Raw genomic sequence first — 26895 nt, 5'->3', positions numbered from 1 at the left:
CTGCTCAGAAAAAAAATAATTCTCCCCCCAGAGGATCATTCTGAATTATTCCTGCACTACCAAATGTCTCTTAGGGCATGAATAGGGCTCCACCATCTTTGCCTATCCTGGGTTGCTCCTGGCAGGTCCCCTATGTTGTTAAAGCATCACTGGTTGCTTAAAAAAGGCAAAAGAACTGAATTCGCTACAGAAGAGAAACAAGCTAGGAAATATGGAAAGGATCCTGTGTAAATGGGAGCAAGGTATCATACCAGGGAAAAGGGATGGTCCAGTGGTTAAGGCATTAACCTAGGAGTCCGGAGACCTAGGTTTCATTGCCTGCCCTGCCTGGACTTTTTGAAAAGTATCTTGTCCCTCTGTATCATAATCGGGTAATACCTAACACAGTAGCGCTTGCCTACCTCAGAGGGCTGTTGCTAGGATAAATACAGTAAAAACTGTGAGGTGCCAAGATATTATGGTAATAGTGGCTTAGATAGATGAACTAGCACTAAGTTCGTTGTGGCCTTGGGAGGATTATATGTGCACTCTTCTTACTCTCATGTCTTTTTTCTCTCCTCTCTTTTCTTTCAATTCCCCTAAGGAAATGATTGAAGAAAACGTTGTTTGTATAGTATTATTGAGCTCCTATATGGAAAGCTCCTATATGGAGTTCTCAAAGCACTTTACCAAAGAAGGTAAATATCATTATCAGCTATGCAATTTGCTGGACCCCTTCTAGACAAAGTGGGAATTGTTTAATCTCAAACTGTCCAAAGTTCCTAATTTATGTCTGTCTATTTTAATACTAGCTCAGTAATATACATATAATAATGATTGCAGGATTGGGTCCTTCATTTATATGCTTTTTAAGTTTTGGCAATAGGACCTTGCACTGAGTGTGAAATGATCTGTATAAATAGTTGTTATCGTGGCATTGTTGTCAGACTTGCAATGACTCAATGACTTCCCCATTTACAAGGCCACCTGCAGAAAGAGAGGATGACCTGGTGTTCAACTCAGGGTTAATATTCTCCTGAATTCTATAGGCTTGGTACCAAAACCCAAACAGGATTTTCTGTCTGTTTCTTCCAGCCCTGCAAATCAGATTGCTGACACACAAAATAGGATGTTCTGTAGGATTTTCCCACCAAGTTATATTTATACTCCATAGATATAACCCGTGGGAAGTCAAATGAAATGAGGAATATACCCTAAAATGAATCAATTCAGTTGATGCACCATCAGGCAGCATTGTGGAAGATCAAAGCTCTGACCTTGGTTCAAAGGGCTTCTGCAGTCCCATGGCTAAAGTATCACCTTAGATTTTGGGGATGGGAGCACCACAGCAGCCCATAATACGCAATTGGTGCAGCAATCTGTATCAATAGTTAAGGTCTGGGGAGGCAGTGGTGTCTAGGGGTTAACACAGGATGCTACCAAATCCCTGTGGGGCCCTGAACAAGTCTCAGCCCTGTGCAAAGGGTGGCTTTTCCCCTTGACCAGAGGTGTTTGTCAAATCTGCATTTAAATGTACCCAGGGAGCCTTTGACATTAGCACCTTGTTAGAGCAATTGGGGCTAGAGATGGCTTTTCTGTAGATACAGCTATAACTTAGCTAGAGGGAGGCTGGGTGACTAGGTCATGAATATTACTATTAATCATGTTTATTATGCTAGTGCCTAAGGGCCAGCCAAGAACACGGGGGGGGGTCCCATTGTGCTAGGAGCTCTAGAAACAGAGTAGCAGACAGTCCCTGTTCTGCCTGCTTTACAGGGCTTGTCTACATCAGAAAGTTGCAGCGCTGGTGAGGGGGTTACAGCGCTGCAACTTAGGAGGTGTACACATCTGCAGGGCACCACCAGCGCTGCAACTCCCTGTTTGCAGCGCTGGCCGTACTCCCGTTTTGTCTCGGGTGTAGAGGATCCAGCGCTGGTGATCCAGCGCTGGTAATCAAGTGTAGACACTTACCAGCGCTTTTCTTGACCTCCGTGGAATAAGCAGGTATCCCAGCATACCTGAGGAAGCCTCTGGTAATCAAGCAGGTCTCCTTCCCCGGTTTGCTCTCGCGTTCCCCGAACCCCGAGCAAGCAGGTCTCCTTCCCTGCGATTTGCAGGGGGGACCGGGGAACGCGAGAGCAAACCGCGGCGAAGCTGGTCTCCTTCCCCGGTTTGCTCTCGCGTTCCCCGAACCCCCGTGCAAGCAGGTCTCCTTCCCTGCGGTTTGCAAGGGGGTTCGGGGAACGCGAGAGCAAACCGCGGCGAAGCTGGTCTCCTTCCCCGGTTTGCTCTCGCGGTCCCCGAACCCCCGAGCAAGCAGGTCTCCTTCCCTGCGGTTTGCAGGGGGGTTCGGGGAACGCGAGAGCAAACCGCGGCGAAGCTGGTCTCCTTCCCCGGTTTGCTCTCGCGTTCCCCGAACCCCCGTGCAAGCAGGTCTCCTTCCCTGCGGTTTGCTCTCGCGTTCCCCGAATCCCCGAGCAAGCAGGTCTCCTTCCCTGCGGTTTGCTCTCGCGTTCCCCGAACCCCGAGCAAGCAGGTCTCCTTCCCTGCGGTTTGCAGGGGGGTTCGGGGAACGCGAGAGCAAACCGCGGCGAAGCTGGTCTCCTTCCCCGGTTTGCTCTCGCGTTCCCCGAACCCCCCTTGAAGCCGCCCAAGAGCGCTGCAGTGTGGCCACATCTAACACCACTTGCAGCGCTGGTTGCTGTAAGTGTGGCCACTCTGCAGCGTTGGCCCTATACAGCTGTACTAATACAGCTGTAACAACCAGCGCTGCAAAATTGTAGATGTAGACATACCCACAGTCTAAGCAGACACAACAGACAGGTGGGTGAACAGGCAGAACACACAAGCAGAACCATGTGATGGCAGCAAATGGCATGTTAATTCCATTGGAGTGGGGGGATACTTAGGAGGAGATCAGCTAAATGGAAAGAAAAGGAAGGGAAAGGGGTAAAGAGGATAGGGCAGGGGAAAAGAGGCTAAGAGGGGCAGGTGTGATGTGAGGCTAAGGGGGAGGGAGCGGGTTGGAGCAAGCAGCACAGGGCAGAAAAAGTCCAGTCTAAACTATAGACTGTTCCCCGATTCACAGGACACCCCACCATGGAAGGAGGTGGGAATGGGAGCTGGGTACTTTTTTAATGAAAGCTGTTGGCTCCTATAGAAAGCAATGGAAAATGCAGAAAGAGGCCAGGCTGGCTAGGTTTGTTCCTATCTGGTCATTTTTGTGACTGTGAGACAGGCTGAGCTTGCACTGCTTGTGGCTGCCGAGTGGGACACAGGGTTGGGAATGAACTAGTCACCTTGCAAAGGCAAAAATGCCAGCCAACGGTCAGTATAATCTAAATGTTTTTCCTTAGAGGTCGGAATGATTGATCAGAGATCTGATCAGCCATAGATCCACCTGGAAGCACCATGTTGTGGGTACAGCACAGGGCTGAGAGTTAGGACTTCTGGGTTCTGGCCATGGCTTTGCTACCAAATTGCTGTATGGCCTTAGGCAAATCACTTGACCTCTTTGTGCCTCAGTTTTCCCATCTGTAAAATGAAGGTAATATGCAAACCACTGGGAGAAGTGAGGCATAAATCATGAATGTCTGTAACACCTTTTGGGATCCTTGTATGGAAGGGGCTATTCTTATCTAGTCTGGCATCCTACCTCCAGGAATAGCCAAGACCTGATGCTTCAGTTGTGGTGGTTGAAGCCTACCCATGTCATACCTGGGTCTAGAAAGACCATTTACAAGTGGTTGGAAAATACCCCAAATACCTATCCTTCACGTGACCATGCTGTGGAAACCAGCTTCAGGGCGGTGATCCTGCTCATGCGTAAGGCTAAGATTTAGTCATGGTATTTTTAATAAAAGTCATGGACAAGCCATGGGCTATAAACAAAAATTCACGGCCTGTGACCTGTCCATGACTTTTACTATAAATATCCCTGACTAAATCTTAGCTGCTCAGAGGGGTCCCGGGGACCAACAGCTGCCCCCTGCTCTGGCGGTGGGGGATGATTACCCTTGGCCACCCGCTGCTCCGAGTCCCCCAGAGACCACTGCTCAGGCAGCCTCCAGGACCACTCCAGCTGCCCCAGCGGCTGGCCCCAGGGTGGCTGGCCCTGGGACGGCCCTGGGGTCAGCCACACTGGTCGCTGCAGCGGTCATGGAGTTCCCGGAAAGTCATGGAATCCGTGACTTCTGTAACAGGCTCGCAGCCTTATTTATGAGCCCTCTGATGGTCCCTTCTTTCTCTTAGCCTGTGAAGGATAGCAAAATAGGTCGCTGCATGGTGCTCTCTTGCAGCACCCTCTGGAGTGGATGGAGGGCTGTTGCTGGGCAAAGGAGAGAGATCTGGCCAAAGTGTCAGCACTGTGGAGCTAGCTATCCCTTCCCCGCGCCTCCCAGCTCTCTGAGGCACAAGAAAGCAAGTTATTTCTGTCCTGTCAATAGGGGAAGAGCATGTCCAGGCAAGATTTACGGGGCCCATCTACTACCGTGCAGTAATACAACCAATTTCCCCCCTCCCCCAGGCTGTGCACCCCACTCTACATCCAAGCGCTCTGCAGCAATATTAATGCATGCTGTTTCCTGTGTCGGTTTGTTCTGCGGTGAACTCACTGGCAGAGGCAAATGAGTAAACACTTAGCACCTACATCAGCGCAAGGGGAAGTGACCTGCCTGAGTCAGAGGCCGCGTGAGGACTGAAAAATATCCACCCAAAACTGAAATCAAATGTTGAGCAGAGCAAGGTGAGTCTTCGGACTGCAGCCCCAGGGCTTTGCTTACTCCTCGCTGTGCAGTTCTGTGCCAGCCTGACAGCTCTGGAGAAGGATGACCTCCAGTCATCCCTTGTGCAAGATTGTCCCGCATTGCCATGCCAGCATGACTCTGGCCTAGAGGAATCTCCTCTAGGGTGAGAAGATGGATCAGTCCCCAGGGCTTATTCAGTCCTTGGCCTCTGCTGAAATTGCCCCTGATCAGGACTCAACTAGTCTCCCTGGTGGGTGGTGAGTTTTATGATAGGGACGCTTGTCCACTGGGAACTGAACTGAGAACCACCAAATTCATTTCACGTAGACCATCGCACATCTATCAGTTGGCAGCTACTTTAAATTACTGTTAATGTGGGCTAGAGTCAATCTTTCACCTCCACATTACATTTCCAGCCCCCCGAGCTATCTAGTTCCCTTGGTGTTGCGCAGATTTCTAAAAAGCGGAGTTTGAAAATCACAGCGATGATTTAAAGAAATCAAGACGCAGCAAATATTGTCCCAACTTCTGCTGCACCACCAAGGGAGAGCCAGCATACAGGGGAAATTTCCCCTTGTGGCAAAGACAATCTGGCATTCGCTCACTAACATAGGTAGGCCAGAAGAGACCATTCCATGTAGTACATTGAAAGGGAAACCCCTTCCACTGTATAGCTGCCAGATTCTTACTCGGTACCCCTCTGAGATGTATTTGACATGATGTCGAATGAAACTGCTGGCCCACTTCTGATTTCGTTTAAACCAGGGTTATTAATAATAATGCATAGCACTTTTCATCAGTAGCTCTCAAAGCACTTTACAAAGGAGGTCAGCATCATTGTCCCCAATTTAACGATGGGGAAACTGAGGCATGGAGCGGCGGGGTGACTTTCCCAGGGCCACCCCGTAGGCTACTTGCAGAGTTGAGAATCAAACCAAGCGCTCCTGAGTCCTAGTCCTGATTGTGTGGCATCCATGCATCCACTGGGGCGCCGGGGGGGGGGGGGGAAGCTGCAGCAGGTACAGTTTGGTCTGTAGCTGCCCTCTGATAACAGCCTTTGTATAAACAAATGCACCTTTTAGTGCATTAGGGCTGTTCTTGACTGATGTCTCCCAACATTTGAAAAGACACCCTCGGAGTAGGTCATTCATTATCACTGTTTAAATGCTGATGGCGTTCTTGTGGCCATACCAGATGAGGTCATTGCCCTGAGGAGTTAACAATCTGAGGCTTTGTCTACACTAGCACTTTTGTAGATCAAGGGTGTGAAAAAACCACACACACACCCGGCCGCCATAAGTTTCACCGACAAAAGCACCGGTGACAGCGTCATGTGGGCAGGAGACGCTCACCTGCCGACATTGCTACCGCTGCTTGTTAGGGATGGTTTAATTATGCCATCGGAGAGCCCTCTCCTGCCGGTGTAGAGCAGCTACACGGGGGACCTTACAGTGGCTCAGCTGCAGCGGTACAGTTGTGCCGCTGTCCGGTCTGTCGTGTAGACATAGCCTAAAAGACAATGGGTTCGATTCTTCCTCACAGAGCATCTGTTTTGCACCACTCTGCAGGGAGACTGTAGCCTTGAAGGTGCCCCAGAGGATCACCGCAGTGCAAGGTGGGGGGGTGTAGAGCCACGGTAGGGGTTTTTATGATGCTCCCTCTCCCCGCTGCTGGCATAGCAGGGAAAAGGGGGCTTGGCTACCAGGAAAGGGATGTGGCCAAGATGCCCCCACGCCACATTGATCCCTGGCTGCAGTTTGATCCACAGGTAGCCAGCTGAAGTAAAGCACATTGCACTACCCCTTCTAGTGCAGAGCCAAAGGGGAGCTGAGTTCTAAGCCACCTTTGCACAATCCCCCTCTAAGCAGCATGCTGTGCAGAGCAACTGCATGCCAAGAATCTGACTCAGAATGTACTGGGAGCTGGTCATGACACGGCATATCTTTTTTTTTTAAGTGTTGAGAAGATTTCTCAATTATAGACCTGCTGGTGTTACATTGATGTCAGGTAGCATTTGAAAAATATATATTTCAAAAAGATTATTATTTATATTGTTGGATCACCTAGGATCTCAGTCCTGGACCAGGACCCCCTTGTGCTAGGGGCTGTACAAACACAGAACAAAAAGACGGGCCCTGTCCCAGAATACTTCTGCCCCTGTGTTACTAGTAATAACATCTGGGGTTATTAAAACAGAAAGTGGTTTTTGTTTTTTTGTTTTTGTCAGCCTATCTCCTCTTTGTTTTTCATGCTGTTTATTTACTCTTCTGTGTTTCATTGAAACTATGAGTCAGTCAGTTTCGTTTTGTGGTTCCCCTTTGGCCAGCACTACACCCTTGCCTTCCGGGTTGCCACAGTCCGGGAATTGTTTACATTCAAATAAATCTGTTCTCGCTGAATCAAAAACAACCTCAGAAAGTATCGGTGGGGAAGGTTGGGGTGTGTGTGTTTATCATCCCATCCCCCCCGTCCCTTTATTTACACAACCTAAATTTCGTGTAACCTCACAGTGTCTCTGACTCACTGTCTGCATCCATCTATCCATTTGTCAATTACCCAGTTATCTATTTCCTAGCCATAATTGTGTTATTGGAGTGATCTTGGCTTGATTTCTCAGACTTGCTAAGGACCCACAAATCCGCCTGAAGTCATTGGGAACTGCAAGTGCTTGGCACCTCTGAAATGCATATGAATGGCCCATGCCCAGACCTGAGTTTAAATGTATATGGGCCCCGTACTCCACTGCTTTGCACCTTGTGTTGGCATTTAGACTCTGTTCCTACAAATGCTTATGCACTTACTTTATATTTAAGCAGGTGAATAGTCTTAATTAAGCCAATACCTTTGTCTTCACTAGGCAAGGTGTGCTGTTTAACATTTTTAACCATAGTATAGACAAGGTAATTTGTAACTTAACACAAATTAGCTGGTTGGGGTCAACCATAGGGACCCTGATCTATGTAATACTGGGCGTTATGAGGTGTCTATTACCATTGGTTCTTAAGAGCTGCCATGCTTAGCTGGGGATTCCCTACATGTGGACATTCTGATTCTGGAATAGCTGTTATGGTAAATTTCCAAATGGAGACAAGCCCTAACACAGGCCTCGTGTCCACTAGATTTTTCCTTCCAGCGTGGGAGCTGCCAATGTCGAGAATGCCTGTCTGCACCACCATAATAACAGCAGGGAAACTCTATCCCAGCCTTTGTTCCATGGATCCAGCCACCTTTACCCTGCTGGCTCACTTCCTGAGCGTGTGTGGGGGCCTGCTTTGTTTTTTCCTCGCACAGTCAGCCAGGTGACATTACTGCTCTGCATGTTATGCTTTGAGCCCAGAATACCTGGCATTCCAAGCCCAGAGCTGTTTACAATCGTGACTCTGGAGAAGAAGCGGCTGTGTCCAGAAACAATCACAGGCTTATCCAAAACACCCCCTGCCCCCTACGTCCGGCTGAGCCTCAGACCTATCCTGCTGTACTAGTGACTTATCTCTCCTCTGTCTTTGTTATCAAAGCAGAGGGTTTGGATACCCGCTGGTGCAGAGCAGGGGTAGGGATGTCTGGAAGGGCGAGCAGCAGCCTTTCTGCAGGGCAGCTCGGCTTCAGATGCATCACCTGGGTTTTAGCGAGGTTCCTGTTTTGCAGCAGCCCAATTATCTGGGGCTTTGGGAGTCAAGCGACTGGCCTGAAGTCATGCAAAAATTCACCTCTGTGCAGAGGGATCAAGGCTTGAATGCTCCAGAGAGACATTTCAGCCATAGAAAGGAAACATTATTTGCCCCTGGTTTGATGCTAGGAATGCTGCTGAAGCCACATGGTGTGAGTATGTGTGTGGAATTGAGTGGTTAAAGCATCTGAAGCAATGCTGTGTGAGAGCACGGCTTTCTTCCGTTTGTCGTCACCAGGTCACGCAAAGGACACAGAAACCCAGATGACATTTGTAGCTGCCAGACAAACTGGTGTAAGTGAGCTCAGATAGCAAGCGATCAAATAGGAAGGGACGGCATGAAAATGGCTTAGGCAAGCCTTCGTTGTCCACACTCACCTGGCGGATCTATACAGCTGTACAAGAATCCTCGCAGGGAAAGCGGTGGCAGCCCCATCGCTTGCGCTATTTATAACTAGACCAGATGTATTGTTAGGAAATACCTTGTAGGGAACAATCCTGCAGTGGCTGCAGAGAGATGCCGAGCTGGGTTGATGGGTTGGCTCCCGCTCGCCAGATATTTATAGCCGTCTGTGATTCCAGTAACAATTCACATTGAGACATTCGCACTTACAAACAACAAGGCATATATATGGGCAGTAGGGCCAACCTCGAGTGTTCAAAAATTATTATTGGCATGAAGTCTTAGTCCTGGACCCGGACCCAATTGTACGAGGCCGCTGCCCTCCAAAAAAAAAATCACAGAATGAGATTTTTAAAACTAATCAATATTGAATTCTTTTCATTTGCCTCCCGGTGTTTGAACTTGACCCATCTCACCTAATCTATCCCTGCCATTACAATGGGCTGCTATATCGATGCACCTCAGTCTTTCCTGTTCTATGCTGGTGGCACATAATGGTTTAGACTTCAGAGGACTGAAATGTTTTAATTTAACTCGTTATTGGGCTCTTTACAGCAGTACCTGGGTGAAATGCAATGGCCTGTGACATGCAGGTCAGGCTAGGTGATCTAATGGTCTTTTTGGACCGTAAGCTATATGAAGAGAAGGATTCATGCCCTTGTAGGAGGCACTGGTAAGACCTCATCTGGAATCTTGCATACAGTTTGAGTGCAAGAAAGATGAATTCAAACCAGAACAGGTGCAAAGAAGAGCTACTAGGATGATCAGGGGAATGGAGGGGCTAGTTTATGAGAGAAGACTGGAAGAGCTTGGCTTGTTTAATGTAGCAATAAAGCAGGTGATGGGGCTAGGATTACTCTCTATAAATACCAGGGAGGGTGCAGTTATTTAAGCGGAAGGACGTTTTTGGGACAAGAACAAGTGGACATAAACAGCCATGAGCAAACTGAGGCTCAGGGTCTAACTGATTGCCATATGTGGGGTCAGGAAGGAATTTCTCCCCAGGTCAGCTTGGCAGTGAACTTGGGTTGTTTTTTTTTTTTCACCTGGGGCACAGATCACATGCCAGGATTATCTGGGCATCTCTCAATCTTTCCTTGCCTTTGGGTATGACTACACTTGAAATTTCAAAGCGCTGCCGCGGCAGTGCTGCGGAAGCGCTGCCGCGGCAGTGCTTTGAAGTGTGAGTGTAGTCAGAGCGCCAGCGCTGGGAGAGAGCTCTCCCAGTGCTGCACGTAAACCACATCTCTTACGGGTGTAGCTTACAGCGCTGGGAGCCGCGCTCCCAGCGCTGCAGTACTGATTACACTGAGGCTTTACAGCGCTGTATCTTGCAGCGCTCAGGGGGGTGTTTTTTCACACCCCTGAGCGTGAAAGTTGCAGCGCTGTAAAGTGCCAGTGTAGCCATGGCCTTTGTCGAGGCCTTGGGCATTGATATACCTCTGTCCCTCCCATTCTCTGCCTGTGGCTCATAATAGTCTGGTCTCCTGGGAGCTGTAATACTTTGGTCTCATTTCAGTTGTCTGGTCAGTGTGCGGGTGCAGGGTGTGTTGGTGGCCTGTACTACAAAGGAGATCAGACTGCATGATCTAGCATTCCCATTTGGCCATAAACTCTCTGACTAACTCTCTGAAACAGTTAGGAATCTGCATTTTCAAGCTTTTCTCCACAAACACAAAGGCCAGAAACTATTTTTTTTGTACATAATCACCTGACTCCAGCAGCTGGGTCTTTAAGAATGATATCAACTATTGTGAAACCTGTGATAAAATCATGAGAATTGGCATTGCTTCTCGGGGATAAAAATTCTCCTGTACACCTCATTTTTAGAAAGCCACTCATAAAAAAGTTTTCTTTGGTTTGTTTGTGTGGGTGCATGTTTGTTTAAAAGCAATAAAACATGAAGCTAACACCTTTGAAGTTGACCACTGATTTTTTTGGCAGCCTCTAGGGCTTTTTTCAGTGCCTGATTTTGGACACCTTGGGGCTTGGATTTTCAGAGGTGCTGAGCGCCTGCAGCTGCAGTTGAAATCAGTGCGAGCAAGCTGTGGGTTCTCAGCATTTCTGAAAAATCCAAGACTCAAGTCGAGCTTCCAGAAAACAGAGGCTATCCCAGATGTGACTGCATCACATCTGTTTGAATTCCTCTCCTTCTGGAGCGTGCTCTCTGCATGTAACTTGGGGTGGGAGCCCCATGGTCTGTGATTGTATCTTTGATATGGGAATCCTTGTGTTTTTAAATGGTCTCCCAGTTAGCCCTTGACTTGTTTTGTCTTGAACATCTCTAATTTTCTTACCCTATTTGCCACTGATATGCTCCCTCCAAGGTCCAAGTTCAGTTCTCATTTGATCCTGTAGCGAGGCTTGGTCCTAAGGCCGTGTCTAACTAAAAAATTGCACTGGTTTAGTTAAACTGATTTAGTTATATCGGTACAAAGTCATGTGTGGAAATGCTTATTTCAGTTTGAGTGGCTTTATTATGGGAGGCAGTGTGGGGCAGTGGAGAGAGCACTGGACAGGGACTCAGGAGACAGTGGCCTGCTGGGTGAACCTGGGCAAGTGACATCCCTACTCTGTGCCTCAGTTTTCCCATCTGTAAAACAGAGATGATGATACTGACCTCTGTATGAGAGACAGAGGTGAAAAGCATATCTGAGTATTATAATTTCAGTTAATTTTAAACGCCTTTCTAACTGACTTCAGCTGAACTGAAACAACACTAGGTCAGGCCAGAATAAGGGCACCCAGACCGCCTTTGGCACTGGTTTAATTTAATCACACTGGTGCAGCTCTGCATAGAGGGCAAGGCCAGGTGTTTCACATGGCATCTGACAGTGCTTCAAGCCTCAGAGGACTCTTCTGCTGGTTTCTAGAGCCCCCAAATCACAGCAGATCCGTGCAGACCAATCTGCAGAGCCAGTCCCTGGTGCGAAGGGCTTGCTATCTAAGGAGCACGGTGGTCATTTGGTCCATCAGAACGACAGAGAATGCAGCAGCGCAGGGGTTAGTGCCATGGGGACACACTGTCTCAAAGGATATGGGAGAGGCCGCAGTTTCCCCAGTGTTATAAGAGCATGAGGATAAGGAGGAGTTTTCTCACTCCTGCGCACCCTAGAGGAGCTGTGTGCCTGACCCTGCCAATCATTGTCTCCCCCTCAGAAGATCAGGTGGCCCAGGAGACCGAGGAGGTGTTCCGGAGCTATGCCTTCTACCGCTACCAGCAGGAGAGGGAAGAGGGCGGAGGGGAGGTGCCAATGGACCCCGAGATTGCAGAGATCCAGCAGGAGCCGGGCAGGTAAAGCTCTTCCCATTACAGACTGAATCGTACATCACCCAACACAATCCATGTTCAGGGTGGGATTTACACCCTATTTGTGGCCTGACCCTGCATCCTCCTGGCCCTGCGTGGAAGTTGGGCCCATCTCTAATGCTTTCCATCCTCTTGGCAGCACCAGTAACCAGGTGGGCAGGCGCCTGGCCATCATCGGAGATGACATCAACATGCGGTATGACGCAGAGTTCCGGAACATGCTGAAGACCCTGCAGCCCACGAAGGACAATGCCTACGAGTATTTCACTAAGATAGCCTCCAGGTAAGGCAGCCAGCTCCCAGCACTCCCAAGGAACGCTGGTGATGTCACAGAGAGGGTCCGACTGGCACGCAGGGTGAAAATCAAAGGAGAGAAAATTGGCATTGTTTTACCCAAGCTCTGCCCACAATACCAGGATAACTGGCACCCAAATTCCCCCCTAACCCCAGCCCACAGTCCCGGAGAAGCTGGTATCAGCCGTGAACTACTTCACAATGGAAGGCTGGCATTTCATGAAGCAGTGTCTGAAATATGCCCGCATTTTCCGCTTGTCTGCTTTTGCGCCTGTCATCATACATCCATGTCAGATGTTGGCAGTGTGTAAATGGGTCTTCAGTCCCGTTTGCAAATGCACTGGCAGTCTTTGCACGTGCTAGTGAGCATGCAGAAGGATGGATGGCCTGCTGGCTTCCTGTGGTGAAAATCTGCCCCATCACTCTCAAGCCTTATCATGACAACTAAACACGAGTTGAGCTGGCAGAGCTGTGGGGCTTGACTCTCCTCTCTGTGACATCAGGAAGGATTTTACCGATGTCTGGAGTTACACTGGTGTAAAACTAGCACAAGAGGGGAATATAGTCACTGTTTCATTCTTGGGCAGCCTGCGTCAGCTCCCATTGGGAAAGTTTTTCTTCACAATCAGAAAGGCTTGACGGTTAAAAGCGCAGGGCCTGATTTCCAGTTGGTGCTAAACAAACACAGCTTCAGGCTGTGGGCCCTGCAGGGCCTCAGTGCCTCTGACAATCAGACGCCTTGAACCAGCTCAGTCTAGCCTTTGATCTTAGGTACCACGCAGACCTCGTTACTCCACAGTCCTCCTGCCCTGCTGTTGCGGGGCCGGGAGTGAGGGTGGGGGTTGAAAAGTGAAAGCAAAGAGTCTGAGGAGTTGGGACTCTGATCATCTAGGTTGCTCTTTGCAGTGGGAGGAGAGTCTTTCTTAGCGGTCAGTGAGTGGAGAGGGAGCCTGTTCTGGTAGTGCAGAAAACGCACAGGGCTAGATCTTCCCATGTGATCCTCCCAGCTCCTTGAGCTATGCAAAAGGGACTGGATTCTGGCTGTAACTGACCATCCCTGTGTGAACTCTGAGCTGGCATAAAGCTGATGGTGCTGGCTCCTGGGCTAGGCATGTTCCACCCCCGAGAAGAGGGAAGGGCAGAGCTCCACTTCGTTACACCAGTCCTCAGTCTCCCAGGCTGTTGTAACTCTCACCGGGACTGGCATAGACTCTAGGGTGACCAGACAGCAAGTGTGAAAAATTGGGATGGGGTGGGGGGTAATAGGAGCCTATATAAGAAAAAGACCCTAAAATTGGGACTGTCCCTATACAATTGGGACATCTGGTCACCCTAATAGACCCTCTCATCGGTTTCCTGGTGCCCCTTGCACTGAGAATAGCTTGGATGCAGGGGAGAAGACTGCTGTCTGTGTCTAAAACAGAGCAATGGACTTGTGGTGTCCGGAAACCTTTCAATTTCAAGAGCAGCCCGACGGACTTGGCGTGTTGACTAATGCTTGCTGTGTTGAAGTGGCTGCAGAGATGCAGGGGGATCAGGACAGCTTCCTAGAGTGCTGGATTTCGTACAGTCCAGTGGCCCCACGTGCCCTTTAGCTGTCCCTCCCATATCAGAGAGGAGATAGAGGAAAGCACTTCACCCCTCTGCTGCTACTGCTTGCCCGGCCACAGGTAAGGTGGCTTATCCCTGGGTGAAGGGGAAGACAGCAGGCATGTCTGGTGAACCCAAAGGCCCCTGAGGAGACACTGGTTCCCTTACCACTTGCCCCTCGGCTATCTCCCCAATTGTGTGATAGCCCCTAGAGGCCTCATTCTGTCTGAGTACTCTCATGCCCTGCATCACCACGGTATCTGAGCACCTCACAACCACCAATGGATTCTATCCCTGCAGGCCCTCTGTGATGCGGGGAAGGCTTAGCTCTCTGTCACAGCTGGGGATCAGAGACACAGAGAAGATGAAGCAATTTGCCTCAGGTTGAGCTGGGGATTAAACCTTGAGGCCCAGTCTAATTCCCTATCCACTTCCTCCCTTGTTAGGCCAGGCCTTGTACAAATGCTAGTTCTGTGTCACGGCAATGCGGGGAAGGGGAGGCAGCTTCTTGACACTGACAGGCTCCACGCCAGCACTCCTCTCCTCGCCTTGCCCCCGGGCACACGCTGTACATTGCCTAACTGTCTCTTCTGTCCTTTCTTCCTGCTCCCTTTCTTCGGGAAGCCACGCTTTGCCATCCTGAGGCGGTTAACGCACAGCAAACAGGTAAATTAACCTCTGTCACTCACTCTCCATCCTGCCTTTTCAGTGTTGTTCCTTCCTCCGTCTCCACTAACTCGTCTCTTTCCATGATGCTCTGGAAGGCCCCCATCTGCACTATGAAGATCCTCATCTTTATGCTGTGGGGCAGGACAGATACCTGCATTAGAACAGTTTCTCTGCAGTGCGAACAGAAATAGCCATGACAGACACCCAGGTTAAAACCCGGGGCCTGATTCTCGTCCCACATACTCTGGTGTAAATCAGGAGTAACTTAGTATAGTGACACTGGTGCGAAACCCCATGTAAACAGCTGTTGTATGCACCTGGAAGCTCAGATCAGGACTGGGACCCTGTTTGGTTGATGCTGCACAGATATATGTTGGAAGTCCATCCTTGCCCTAAAGAGCTGGCAGGCTAAAGTGAAATCAGAATCCAGCCCTGTGGGAGGTATTTAATTTTCATGCATCCAGGCGAAGAAAAAATCATGTCCTAATATGCCTGGGCCAATCTTGTTTAAACCTGCAAATCTCTGTTGCATAGATAAGGCCCCAGGGCGAGTGTGTTCCTTCCAGGATAGCTACAGCTCACAGAGCACAAACTGTTAGTGGTTGTGGTTGAGCGTGTGGGAGAGCAGAACTGCGCAGTTAGTTGTGTTTGTTTTTCACCACTATGCTGTTACTAAATTTGTCAGGGTAGGATGTAGCTTGAGGGCTGAGAGTGCTCCGGGGGCGCATAGGATACACCTGTGAACCCCTGTCCACCAGCTGCAGGGTAATGTGAGTGGACGGAGCAGCCCAACAGGGGGCGGCAAAGCACCAGAACCAGCGTGTTGTGTGTTTTTTTTGTAACCAGGAGGTTTGGTTCTGTTACAGCTTGTTTGACAGCGGCATTAACTGGGGCAGGGTGATTGCGCTGCTGGGATTCGGTTACCGGATGGCGATTCATGTGTACCAGCACGGGGTGACCGGCTTCCTCCGGAGCATTGCTCGCTACGTGGCAGAATTCGTGCTCCGCAACCGCATCGCCCAGTGGATTGCTGACCAAGGAGGATGGGTAAGTGAGCCTGGCTTTTTTTTTCTCTGCAGGGCAGCTGGGCCGGGCTCGGGTCAGCACGATTCCTCGCTTAGGTGGGCTTGTGAGCAGTGTTGCTGGTCAAATTGGGTCAGAGGAGCTTGCAGCTGAGCTCTGACCAGTTAGGGGTGCTGTGACGCAGAGTGGGAGGCATCAGAATGCAGCCAGCTGCGGAGATGCTTCAGGAGTTAGGCCAAAATGTTCAAACTTGGAACCTAAAATTAGGTACTTAATCCACACTTAAACACCAGTATCTGTTTATCTAAGGTACTTACACGGCCTCCATCTCCATGATATTTGGGCACCTCACAAACTTTTCCATATTTACCTTTGCAACACCTCTGTGTAGCAGGCCAGTAGTATTATCTCCAGTGTACGGGTGGGAAACTGATGCACACAGAGGCTAAACGACTTGCCTAAGGTCACACAGGGAGCCTGTGGCAGAGCAGGGAATTGAACCGGGGTTTCCCCAGCCCATGTCTAGTACCCTAAGCACCCTCCCTGTGTGTACAACCAACTCAGTTCTCAGGAAGTCTAGGCGCCCACAGCTCCTGTTCTCTCCGGTGGGAGTTGAGTGTGCTCAGCAAATCAGGCCCTGGTTGTTTAAAGCTGGACATCTGAAAAATGAGGCACTCCAAATTTGAGGGCAGCGTAGAAAGTGTAGCTCTGGGTGAGGTCCTTCTCCTGCCATGTTAGTGAGTGTCCGATAACAGAAGAGATGAGAGCCATATCCCCTTAGGAAAGGGATAGATAATAAGATGGAAAATATCATAATGCCACTATATAAATCCATGGTTCACCCACACCAGCATGGGGTTCTGGTCACCCCATTTCAAAAAAGATGTATTAGAATTGGAAAAGGTACAGAGAAGGGCAACTAACATATGAGGAGAGATTAAAAAAACAGGGACTTTTCAGCTTGTAAAAGAGACAGCTGTGGGGGTGGGTGGGGGGAATATGATAGAGGCCTGTAAAAATCATGGATGGTGTGGAGAAAGTGAACAGGGAAGTGTCATTTACCCCTTCTCGTAACACAAGAAACAGAGAATCTAATTCTTGTGTTATGAGAAGGGGCAAATGAAATTAGTAGGCAGCAGTTTTAACACAAACAAAAGGAAGTACTTCTTCACATCATGCACAGTCCATCTGTGGAATTCCTTGCCAGGGGGATTTTGTGAAGGCCAAAACTATAATGAGACTCAAAAAAAAATTATATAAGTTCATAGAGGATAGATCCATCAATGGCTATTAGCCAAGATGGGCAGGGATGCAACCCCATGCTCTGGATGTCCCTAGCTCTGACTGCCAGAAGCTAGGAGTGGATGACAGGGGATGGATCACTACCTGTTCTGTTCTGTCCTTCTGAAGCATCTGGTACTGGCCACTGTCACAAGACAGAATACTGGGCTAGAGGGACCATTGGTCTGAGCCAGTCTGGCCGTTCTTATGTTTTTATATTGAAATTGCTGTACTGAAAGTTAAGGGCTGATGGGACCCTTTAGCTGCAGCAGGCATGTCTATTGTGTGTACCCTAGAGCTGGCTGATGGATGAAAAAGCTTATTCACTGATGATGAAGATCTGAAGTTTCTGTGGGTTTACCATGGTGTAAAGGGGGATCAGAATCTGACTCATTAAGTTGCAGGGTGGAGCATGAGCATATTTTAATGAAGCCAGTGCTGCCAAGTTTGTGCAAAAAGCAACCCAGGTGATGTCTGAGTGCCAGGCATGCCAGAAACACTAGTGCAATTAGATCATCCTGTTGCTGTGTCTTTCACCTGCCAATTCTCTCTCCTTCTAGGTGGCAGCACTGGAGTTGGATAATGTTTACGTATTGTACATGATGGGGGTGTTGGTCGTGGTCCTGCTGGGTCATTTGGTGGTACGACGCTTCTTCAGCCCATGACTGGAGTGGAGGCCGAGGCCGGCGATCTGGCCAAACTCTCTCTCTCTCAATATTCCACTCCGTCATAAAGACATTTACTGAGAGAGGGGGGCTCAGGGAACAAACAAGGGAGAGCAGTTTGGAAATGATGACTCCTCTTCGGAGACAGCACCATCCACGGAGAGACTGCCATCCGTGGGGAGACTGCCAAGGACTACACAGAGAGGCGTTAATGGGGGGATTTTGGGGGGGTGGGGAGGGATTGAATTATCTCATCCAAAGGTTGAATGCAGCAGTCAGGAACATCAGCACGATGACATTCCCAGCATGCAGCGATGGGCGAGGGTTACAGGCTCCTGCACTGTACAGAAACTGGAGAAGGCCCATTAGAGGAACAAACATTGTTAAAGTAATGCACTTGTCTCCCGCATCCACTCAGTGGCATTCTCAAGAGCCCTCCCAGGGAAAGGCACAGAACATCCTCTAATGGATCTCAGCCCAGATCTCTCCTGCCTTCGCATAACAGGATTATAGCCACAGCCGTTAGTCTCTGCTTGTAAGTCATTGGAGGGGGTCAGCCAGTGCTGGAGAGTCCAGGGGGGTTTTGCTCTTACCTTCTCTTGCTTCCAGCCTACCAAGCCCAGATTCTTAGTTTTCCGGTTACTTTAAAAGAACATCTGTGTCCACCTCTAAACAAATACAGTGTTTGGTATGTGACAATCATGACTAGAAATCCAGTTGCCCCCAGACAAAATGACAGACTGATCCTGTCAGGAACTGAATTTGGAGATCTGCTTTTCCTCCCAGGGACATCGCAGACTCCTAACAGAGCAGCATGCTAGGACTGTGCTAGTGGTCCTGGTTGCCAGCCCTTCCTAGGGGAACGCAGAAGCCTGAACTTCAGGGTGGCAGCAGGTGTATAAGGGAACGGCTGGTTTTCAAACACTAAAATATGGTCAGGTTAAAAATCCTGAGGTAAATCAAGAGTGAACGTTTTGGGTTGTGATGCACCATCCCAAGTCTGCAGTGTTTGGCTTACAGGCACAGCAGATGATGGTCTTCATCCACAAACCTTTCTATGGAGAATCCGTCTGGCGGGGCCCCTCTCATTTGACTCCTGTATTTCTGTCCGTGATTGGAGATTGTAAACTGCTCCCTGTTGGCAGTTATTCAGAGTGATGGCAAAGCAGAGCCCCCGCTTTGAAATCCCCTGAGCTTTTGTGCAGTGAGCGTGGAGTTTCTAAATCTGGATCTGAGGCTTGGGTTCATCTGTGCTTCCCACTTCAGGTTACTGTGTAAAGCTTGCAAACTGTGACTGGATTTAGGCTGTGTCCACCTGGGCCTCAGACTGGCTTTAGACCCAATTCCTGCTAACTCCGTTTCTAGCACTGTTCGGTCAGCCAGTGGGGAGGGAGCCAAACTATCTTCTGGTCAAAGGAGAGTGGGAGAGCCAGTTATCAGCTAATATATGGCTTCAGTGCCCTGAAGCTGAGGACATGGCTCTTGTCTAAAGGCTACTGTAGCTAGGGCCAAAGCTACTTAATTTTATCCTGGAGACTGGATAGAAGCACCATCAGCACTAAGACTAAAAGTATCTCAAGCGTTATCAGGGATTTTTCCATTCTTGCCTGTGTCGTGAACCTTTGCTGGCTGCAGTGCACAGTTTACTGGAGTAGGATGGGAGAAGGCAGCTGGGATGGCTGGTAAAGGGATGCTGTGATTACTCTTCTAGGCAGTTGCAGTGGTGGATCTCGTAGGGATTGCCAGAGTGCATCAGACCGTGCCTTGTCTAGTCTGGTAACCTGGCTCAGACGGTGGCCTGGTGCTTCAGAGGAAAGTGAAGGAAGCCCGCCGTAGGAAAACGTGGGGTAATCTGCCCCCATGAAGGCCTCATCCTAATCCCTAATAGTTAAGAGATTGGCTTTAACCCCAAAGCATGACGTTTAATATCCCTTCTGACATTTGTATTAGCATTAAATGTGGTAATTCGGTCTATTCCTGTTATCCATCTAAATTCCCACACCCTCTTTGAATCTTGCTAAATGCTAATCCTCAGCAACATCTGCACTGGTTCCTCTATCTAATTATAGTCTATATGGTATTTCCTTTTATCGGTTAGAACGACCCAGCTTTTGTTGATTGAATGTCTTCTTGCTCAGGAAAGAAGAACGTTAGCTGCCCTTCTCTAGACCATTCAGTATTTGATATACTTGTTCTCTTCTATTTTTCTCCTTTCTAAGGTAAAATGGTAGCAAACTTCCCCTCATAGGAGTGTTCTTCCAGGCCCTTGACCATTCTCTTCACCCGTCTCTGAACCTCCTCTTGTTATGCAATATCCTTTTGGAAATGGGGTTCCCGGTACTACACACAGTATCTGCAAACCACAGATTTTTAAAGACATTAGAATATTTTCCATGGCGTGCTGCATCTGACTCCTTATACATCCTGCCATCTTGTTCGCTGTTTTTCACCAGCTACACACTGAGTGAAGGTCTCACTGAGCTGTGACATCCAGGCCCGTCTCCTGAGTTGATACAGTTAATTTGGAACCTTGTACGCTGTATGAGCTGTTTCCCCTCCCCCCTTCAGTGTGCATTACGTTGCAGTGATCAACACTAAGCATCACTTTCCATCTTGTTGCCAGTTCATCTGGCTTGATTAGGTCCCTCTGGAGTTCTTCGGTGTTCTCTCTGGTCTCGCCTAACCTAAATAACTGGGTATTAGCTGCAGATTTTGCCACTGCAGCGCTTACCCTCTCTTCCAGATGACACTGAACTCCAGACCTAGTACAGCACCTTGAGGCATCTGCTGTTAATCTTGTTGACCCATGCCAGGGATTCTTCATGACTAATCAGTTTCTTTAATAGCCTCTTGTGCAAGACCTTGTCAGAGGCCTTTGGAAAGTCTAAATAAATTATGACAACAGGCTCTACTGATATGTTCCAAGCACCCTTGTAGATTAGTGAGACATGATTTTCCTTTGTAAGAACCATGCTGACTTATCATTTTGATCCAGAACAGTTTACCAAGGGCCATGCTGGATTCTCCATCAGTGACCATTTTTAATCATGATTTGATGTTTTTTTCTAGAATATCTGCTCTAGAAAATATTTTGGAGTAGTTCTGTGGCCTGGGCTATCCAGGAGGTCAGACAAGATGACCACAGTGATCCTTTCTGCCCTTGCAATCTGTGAATCTGCCAGATGTGTGAATTATCTGTTTTTTGTTTCAACCAATTTCCCAGAAACCAGATTCAAGGCTAGTAGATTTTTTTTTTAATAAGATGCTTTATGGTAAGTGATCAAGTCCCAGTGGAGTCAGTGATATGGGACCCAAGAAGGGAATCTTTAAAACTTGAACCTTTGCTTTGTTTACCGCTTTTATTCTCTGCCACCTCCAAAAATATTCAACAGGGCACCGTCAAACTCAACCCACTGCAAGGACCATATTGGGGCATTTGCTTGTTACCCCCGTAACCTTACTAGAAAATCATCCCTGTTGCTAGCACTAATTTCTAAGTGGACAAAAGGCAGGTTTCAACTGGGAGATGAGACAAATAGGGCAAGGAGCTGCTAAATGAATTACTGATCTGCAGTACTGTATTCAGTCTCTGGCTGGCACTGTTGCACAAGTAGATAGCTACCAGAGGCACTGAGGAGAGGAGTGGAGGAGGGATATCTTAAGTTTTAAGTCTATTTGGAACCTACCTTGAAAAAGGGATAGAATCCAGTGGGGAAAGCTGCTGTGTGATTTTTAACAGTATCTTACATTGGTCCAGCTGGCCCCACGTTTCATCTGCTAAACCCAGCACTCATTAGGAGCTGCCTTAGGATCTGTGTTCTGAGCTGTTGTTTTCATCTGTTTTTAATTGGGCTGCTGGTCAGGGAGGCACTGGATGCTTTTGGGGACAGGGTTGGGAATGGGCAAGGAAAGCCTTTTCTCCTTGGCCCTGCAGGTTCGACACCAGCGCGGAAGAGAGAGAGGACCAAAAAAACTGTGTAGAACAAGTGGGTGAGCTCAGTCCAGAGAGCTGTGGACGGGTGTCTACCTTAATCTCCACTGCCATTGGCCCTTATTAGCTGTGTCAGCAGAGGAAGCTTGAAGTGGGGCTGTCTGCAGGGGTGTTATTTCAGAAAACTGTTGGGGGGAAGAGGCAAGCAGTGGAGCAAAGTTGTGTCGGCATATAGAACATTATATGTGATTATATTCTAGCCTGCAAAGCTGGGAAGATTGGTGTGTGTGTGCGACATACAGACCTATGAAAAATCTGGGGGAGGGGAGGCAACTGCCCCGCCTGCCCCACAGCAAATGACACCCCTGGCTGCCTGTGCTGTGCACAGAGCATTTCAGTCTCTGGGTTAAGCAATGCCACCAATTCCCTCCCCCCCCCCCCCGTTTTTTTTTTTCCTTGGAAGGAGCCCTCTTTGCTTTAAGGAAATGAAAGCCCTACGAAGGGGGAACTAGGTTACAGTCCTTGTAATAATCCCAAACCACCAAACTGCGGTGAAAGCAGGCAGCGTGTAAAGATGCCTGTTGCGGGTGGTGATGAAGTTGACTGGAGTCCTTAACAGAGTGTATGCTAGAGGCTAACAGCCTGCCTTGTCACTAACTCCTCCTTGTTCCTGTTAAGAAAATGTGGGTGTTTGCTGCACTGAACAGCAGGGGTTTCCCTGCAGAGTTCTACTGTAATACTCCTAGCCACATGGTACTAACTTGTGGGTAGATGTGGCCAAACCACTACAAAAGCGACACCTAGTATGGCATGCTTGTCCCCACAGTGGGGACAGACAGAATTGTGGACCCGAGTGAGGTGCTCAGGAGGAGACAGGTGGGTGCTGGAAGAGGAATGTTTGGCAGTGATCTAGTTCTTACACGGGAGTGGGAGGGGAGGGATTAATACAGATTGCTGGGTGGTGTTCAGGTTCTGAACTGGCAGCCAGCTATAGAGGGGAAAGGTATTTGACTAAGAGATCGACTGAAGCAAGGGATGTGGATGAGGAACAATCCCTGCTTCTCAGCTTCAGTTCTAGCCCCAACTGTTGGTACCAGGGACCATGAGGTTTTACTGACTGTTGGGGGTTAGGCAGGGGTTGATTCTCCCAGGGGGCTGTGCTCAGTAATCTGCCCTCCCCGGATGCTTCTAATGGACTCCTTAGTACGGCATGCCCACAGGGTTCCCATCTGTCGCCCCTTCCAGCTGAATGTCCAGCCATCACAGGGCCTAGCATAAGTGGTAAGTCTCAGTGGCAGCAGACAGTGGCTGGCAGGAAGCCAGTTATAGCTCCCTGATTCTCTGCTTTGGTCCCAGAGCAGTTTACAGCAGCCCCCCCAGACCCTGCCAGCTGGCTCTGGTCCCCTAGAGGCCATGCATCAGCTGGGGATTGTCAGAGCTACCATGCTCGCCTCACTCCCCTTTCCTGTCCCTGACGTGGCTCTGTGGCTGCTGAGGACTCCCGAGGAAGGGTCTTAAGGGAGCGGAGTGGCACTAGGCATCTGAATTCTTGATTGGAGTGGAAACAAAAATAGAAAAGCAGGGAGAGGTGAAACCAAAATCAGAGCATTCAGTATGATGTGTGAAGAGGGTCAGGAGTTCAAGGGCATTAGCTTGAGCTACAGAATCATGCCTGACTCACCCATTCCTTGCAGCCACATCCCCAATTCCAGACGGCCAAGAATGGGGGCAAGTGCGGTGATGGACGGATTTCAGGAGGAAGCTTGTAATGTCCTACCCATCTGGCTTGCAGAGCGGGGAAGGGCTCAACATTGTCCTAGAGGGGGACTTGTCCCTTGACAATCAAGACTGGTGGCGGCCCTCTGTGAAACTTTATGCGTGAGGGATGGTGGGAGGAGTTACATGTATACTTGAAAGCCATACTGTAGCTATTATCCGACTGTTTTGCTTTATTAATGTTTTCCGGAAAGCCTGTTGTTCCACAGATCACTTCCTCTGAGCCCTCCAGTGATTCCTGACTGCCCCAATATGACTGGAGGAAGCAGGGGACCTCCAGTGAGGGGATATGGGGACACAGTATACGGGGGGCAGTAAGACACACATCATGCCGCCTCAAATGACGAGGGGCTTGCAGTATCTTCTCTCAGTATGGTGGTGGTTGTACCCCTGAAGAAGACATGGGTAATCCCCTTTTGATCCCTCCCATGTATGTAAACCATCTTTAATAATAGCTCAGGGGCAAGAGGTGTCTGGAACGCACTGGGTTGTTTTCCTGGAAAACTATTTCCTTGCAAATAGTCCTTAAAAAACATTTTTTTTTCCAAAATAAAAGTTATGTGCACTTGCAGTTCTCTCTCCCTCATACTGGTGTGTATGCACGCATCTCATACGTACGTATGTATACTGAGGCTTTTCTTGGAGTTCTATTCCACTTCTGCAGCTCTTGCCAACTCAGAGTGGGAGGAGGGATGCCCTTGTGGTTAGGGTGTTAAGCCTGTAACTCAGGTTCAGTTCCCTACTCTCCTACAGATTCTCCTTTAATCTCTCTGCTTGTTGTTCCAGCTGTAGACGGGAGATAATGATTCTCCCTCCCTCCCTGGGGGTGCGCTGAGGAGGAATTCATCATGGTTGCAAGCCTGGCCTAACCAAGCCTATGAAGACCTAAGGATGCCTGGTTGAGCAAGGCAGTTGCAGCTTGTGAACTGGACATGGGCCACCTGCAGCGAGGGTTCTAGAATGCCGTGTGTACTAGAGCCAGACCCTTTCCATTCCCTACACTTGCTGCATGGGCTAGGATGGCTGCCCATGCCCTTATGTCATCTCCTCAGCTCCACAGCAAGTCCGTGAGCTCACTGAGTGAGAGACCCTTGCACAAACTACCAGCTTTCTAAAAAAAATGCAAAGCTGCATAGTTGATGCTCTGGAGCTGTCGCAGTTACAATGTCAGGAGCCACTCCCAACAGGGCAGTGCTGTCAAATTAAGGGGCTGCCTTGGGCAAGCTAGGAGGAGCATTCTTGTTTCCATTAACAGGAGCAGAGGTAGGACACAAGGGAGATGCATACCCATACCCATTGAGGAAGAGTTCCAGCTCAGAGAATGCTTAGTCCTATGCTGTCCCCAAAACACAAGAGCTTTAAGCAGAATGACAACATGCCCTTGACAGACAGAGATTGCCCTCTATGTATCCCCCTCTGCTGCCTGGAAGCAGGAGTCTGGTGCCCTCCCTTGTCTTCTCCCTTGGACACTTTGCTTCACTGACGAGCCTCATTAACCACGCTTGCCCACTAACCATACGGCGGGAGAGAACACGAGGCTTCCCCGAGGTCAGGGAAGAACCAGGATGGCTGGGAAGTGACCACAGGCAGTAACGTGGTGCAAGCATCCACGCTTGGAGAAGCTGAGTCCAGCCAACATGGAGGGAATTGCAGGGCAATCTGTGCTCCTGTTGCTCGCAATGGTGCAGAGGTGAGAATCTTCCAGCTCACTCCAGAGTCCCCCTTAGTAACTATGCAATCTGCCTCCAGAATTCAAGTGGAGGGGAGAGCCAGTGCAGATTGGGGAGCACCAGCCACTGCAGCTCAGACGTTCTCTTGTAGCTCCAGCCCCTGGTTTTCATAAGCTCTTGACGGCAGGCTCCTTTTTCCAGGGGAACAGGCTGTGGGCTGCCCGTGCTCTTGCCATTCATGTTCCAAGGACTCTCTATGCCTGCCTGCTGGGGGCACTGGCGGCCAGGTTGCAACAGTGCCCTCTGCTTGTTCCGTCCGAGGTGCAGTCCAATCTGCCCATGGCCACCATGATGTTGTAGAGATCGCTCAGGCTCCCGTTCTGCTCTTCTAAGACCTCTAAGATGGCAGCCACTGGGCTTTGCTGGCATGCAAAATACCTGCCAAAAGGAAGACCAGTCAGAGCAGCCAGCCTTCCCACACGACTGCATTTGGACCAAGTGGAATAGGGGAGACAGTGGGGAATTACAAGGCTCAAATGGAGATGGGGTAGTGCAGGACTGGGACTCAAGCAACCTGAATTCCACTCCCAGTTCTACCACTGACTCCCTCTGTCCTTGGGCAGGTCGCATCCCCATAGTGACTCAGTATCCTCATTTATAAAACGGGGATAAATAACCCTCTCCTGCCCTTACAAAGCGCTCTGAGCTCTATACAAGTGCGAACTGTTCATATCACAAGAGGCTAAAATTAAACGGGGGAGAGATTCATTTCTGAGCCAAAACTTTTCTCCCATGGCAATTTGACCAAGGATGTCATTCTTTCTGTACAACGGTCCAAGTGGGGAGGCGAGTGGTTGTGTGTTTGCGTAGCCCAGCAGTGAATGGGAACATGGGGCCTGATCCAACAGCCTTTTGCAGTCAGTGCCAAACCTCCCATTGTCAATGGGCATTGGAGCTGATCAGTGGCGATCAAATTCCTCTCCCACCATAAGGGAACCTCCACTCAGAAGGGTAACCACTCAGGGCACTGGAGTGGTAAGTCTAGCCTCTCCCCACAGCCTCGAGTCAGCTAGCTGAAATCTAGAGTATAACCAGTCGTCCATAAGGCTGACAGAAAAGCAGACGAAAAGTGAAGAAGCCAACAGGCAGGTCCACGGGGGGAATAATTATTAACTGAAGATCCTTGCAAAATCCTATTTCTCTGGTGCATCTCTTCACTTGTTTTCTGAGAATCAGGCCGTGGAGGATCCATCAGTTCATAATTCAGGTTTATGGCGAGTGTTGTTTAACAGGCTGACTTTCCATGGAGAATCCTAGCTGCCCAAGTTAGCTGAGACTCTGAACTAGTCTGAATAATCACAGGAAACAGATGCAAAGCCTGCACAAGACAAAACATGGCCTGAGATTTTCAAAGGGGATTTAGACACATTCATTAAATAAAACCAAGTTTAAGGCCCCTAGACTGCCTTGAAAAACTCTGCCACAGCTTTTGCTGGGAAAAGCAGATTTCATCATTAATCTTCCACCCAGCTTGAAGCAGTAGCTATTTCAGTCGATGTCTTCACCATTCTGCCTGTTGTCTGGAAAAAGTGTTTATTGAAATCCATAGTGCTTAAGGCCAGAAGGGAGCACCAGAACATCTTGTCTGACCTGTACATCACTGGCCACCATCATCACCCAGCACCCACACACCAAACCCAACCACAGACGTTAGACCAAAGTACTACAGCTCTGAGGAGACTAGACTGTTCTGTTCCACAGGCAGAGAATGGGAGGGGCTGAGGTGCACCAGTGCTCAAGGCCTTGCAATGGCAAGAAAATGATGGAGAGAGAGCAAATCCTGGAAAGTGACCCACAGCTGCAGGCGAAATCCCCCCCCAGGCAGGTCTGGG

General features: G+C 49.1%; 1 protein-coding gene across 3 annotated transcripts in view; it reads left to right on the top strand.

Moving 5' to 3' along the window:
* BAK1 (BCL2 antagonist/killer 1) overlaps positions 1–25807 on the top strand; it is a 40209-nt gene extending 14402 nt beyond the window's left edge. Inside the window, exons 3-7 of one of the 3 annotated variants that reach the window (XR_007774411.1) lie at positions 11954–12089; positions 12244–12387; positions 15524–15704; positions 17522–18161; positions 24120–25807. Coding sequence is in view for 1 of the 3 variants with exons in the window: in XM_050953102.1 (XP_050809059.1) it covers positions 11954–12089; positions 12244–12387; positions 15524–15704; positions 17522–17626 (566 nt within the window). In the remaining 2 variants the exon portion in view is untranslated. Of the gene's footprint in view, positions 1–11953; positions 12090–12243; positions 12388–15523; positions 15705–17521; positions 20538–23251; positions 23905–24119 lie in introns of those variants that run through there. The other 2 variants (XR_007774412.1, XM_050953102.1) reach the window with 2 other exon arrangements.
* The last annotated feature ends 1088 nt before the right edge of the window (positions 25808–26895 follow it).

This window comes from Gopherus flavomarginatus, chromosome 5 (assembly GCF_025201925.1).
Source record: "Gopherus flavomarginatus isolate rGopFla2 chromosome 5, rGopFla2.mat.asm, whole genome shotgun sequence".
In the NCBI taxonomy this organism is placed as follows: Eukaryota; Metazoa; Chordata; order Testudines; family Testudinidae; genus Gopherus; species Gopherus flavomarginatus.
The sequence above is the reverse complement of the archived record's forward strand: the minus strand, read 5'-3'. Positions and strand labels throughout refer to the sequence as shown.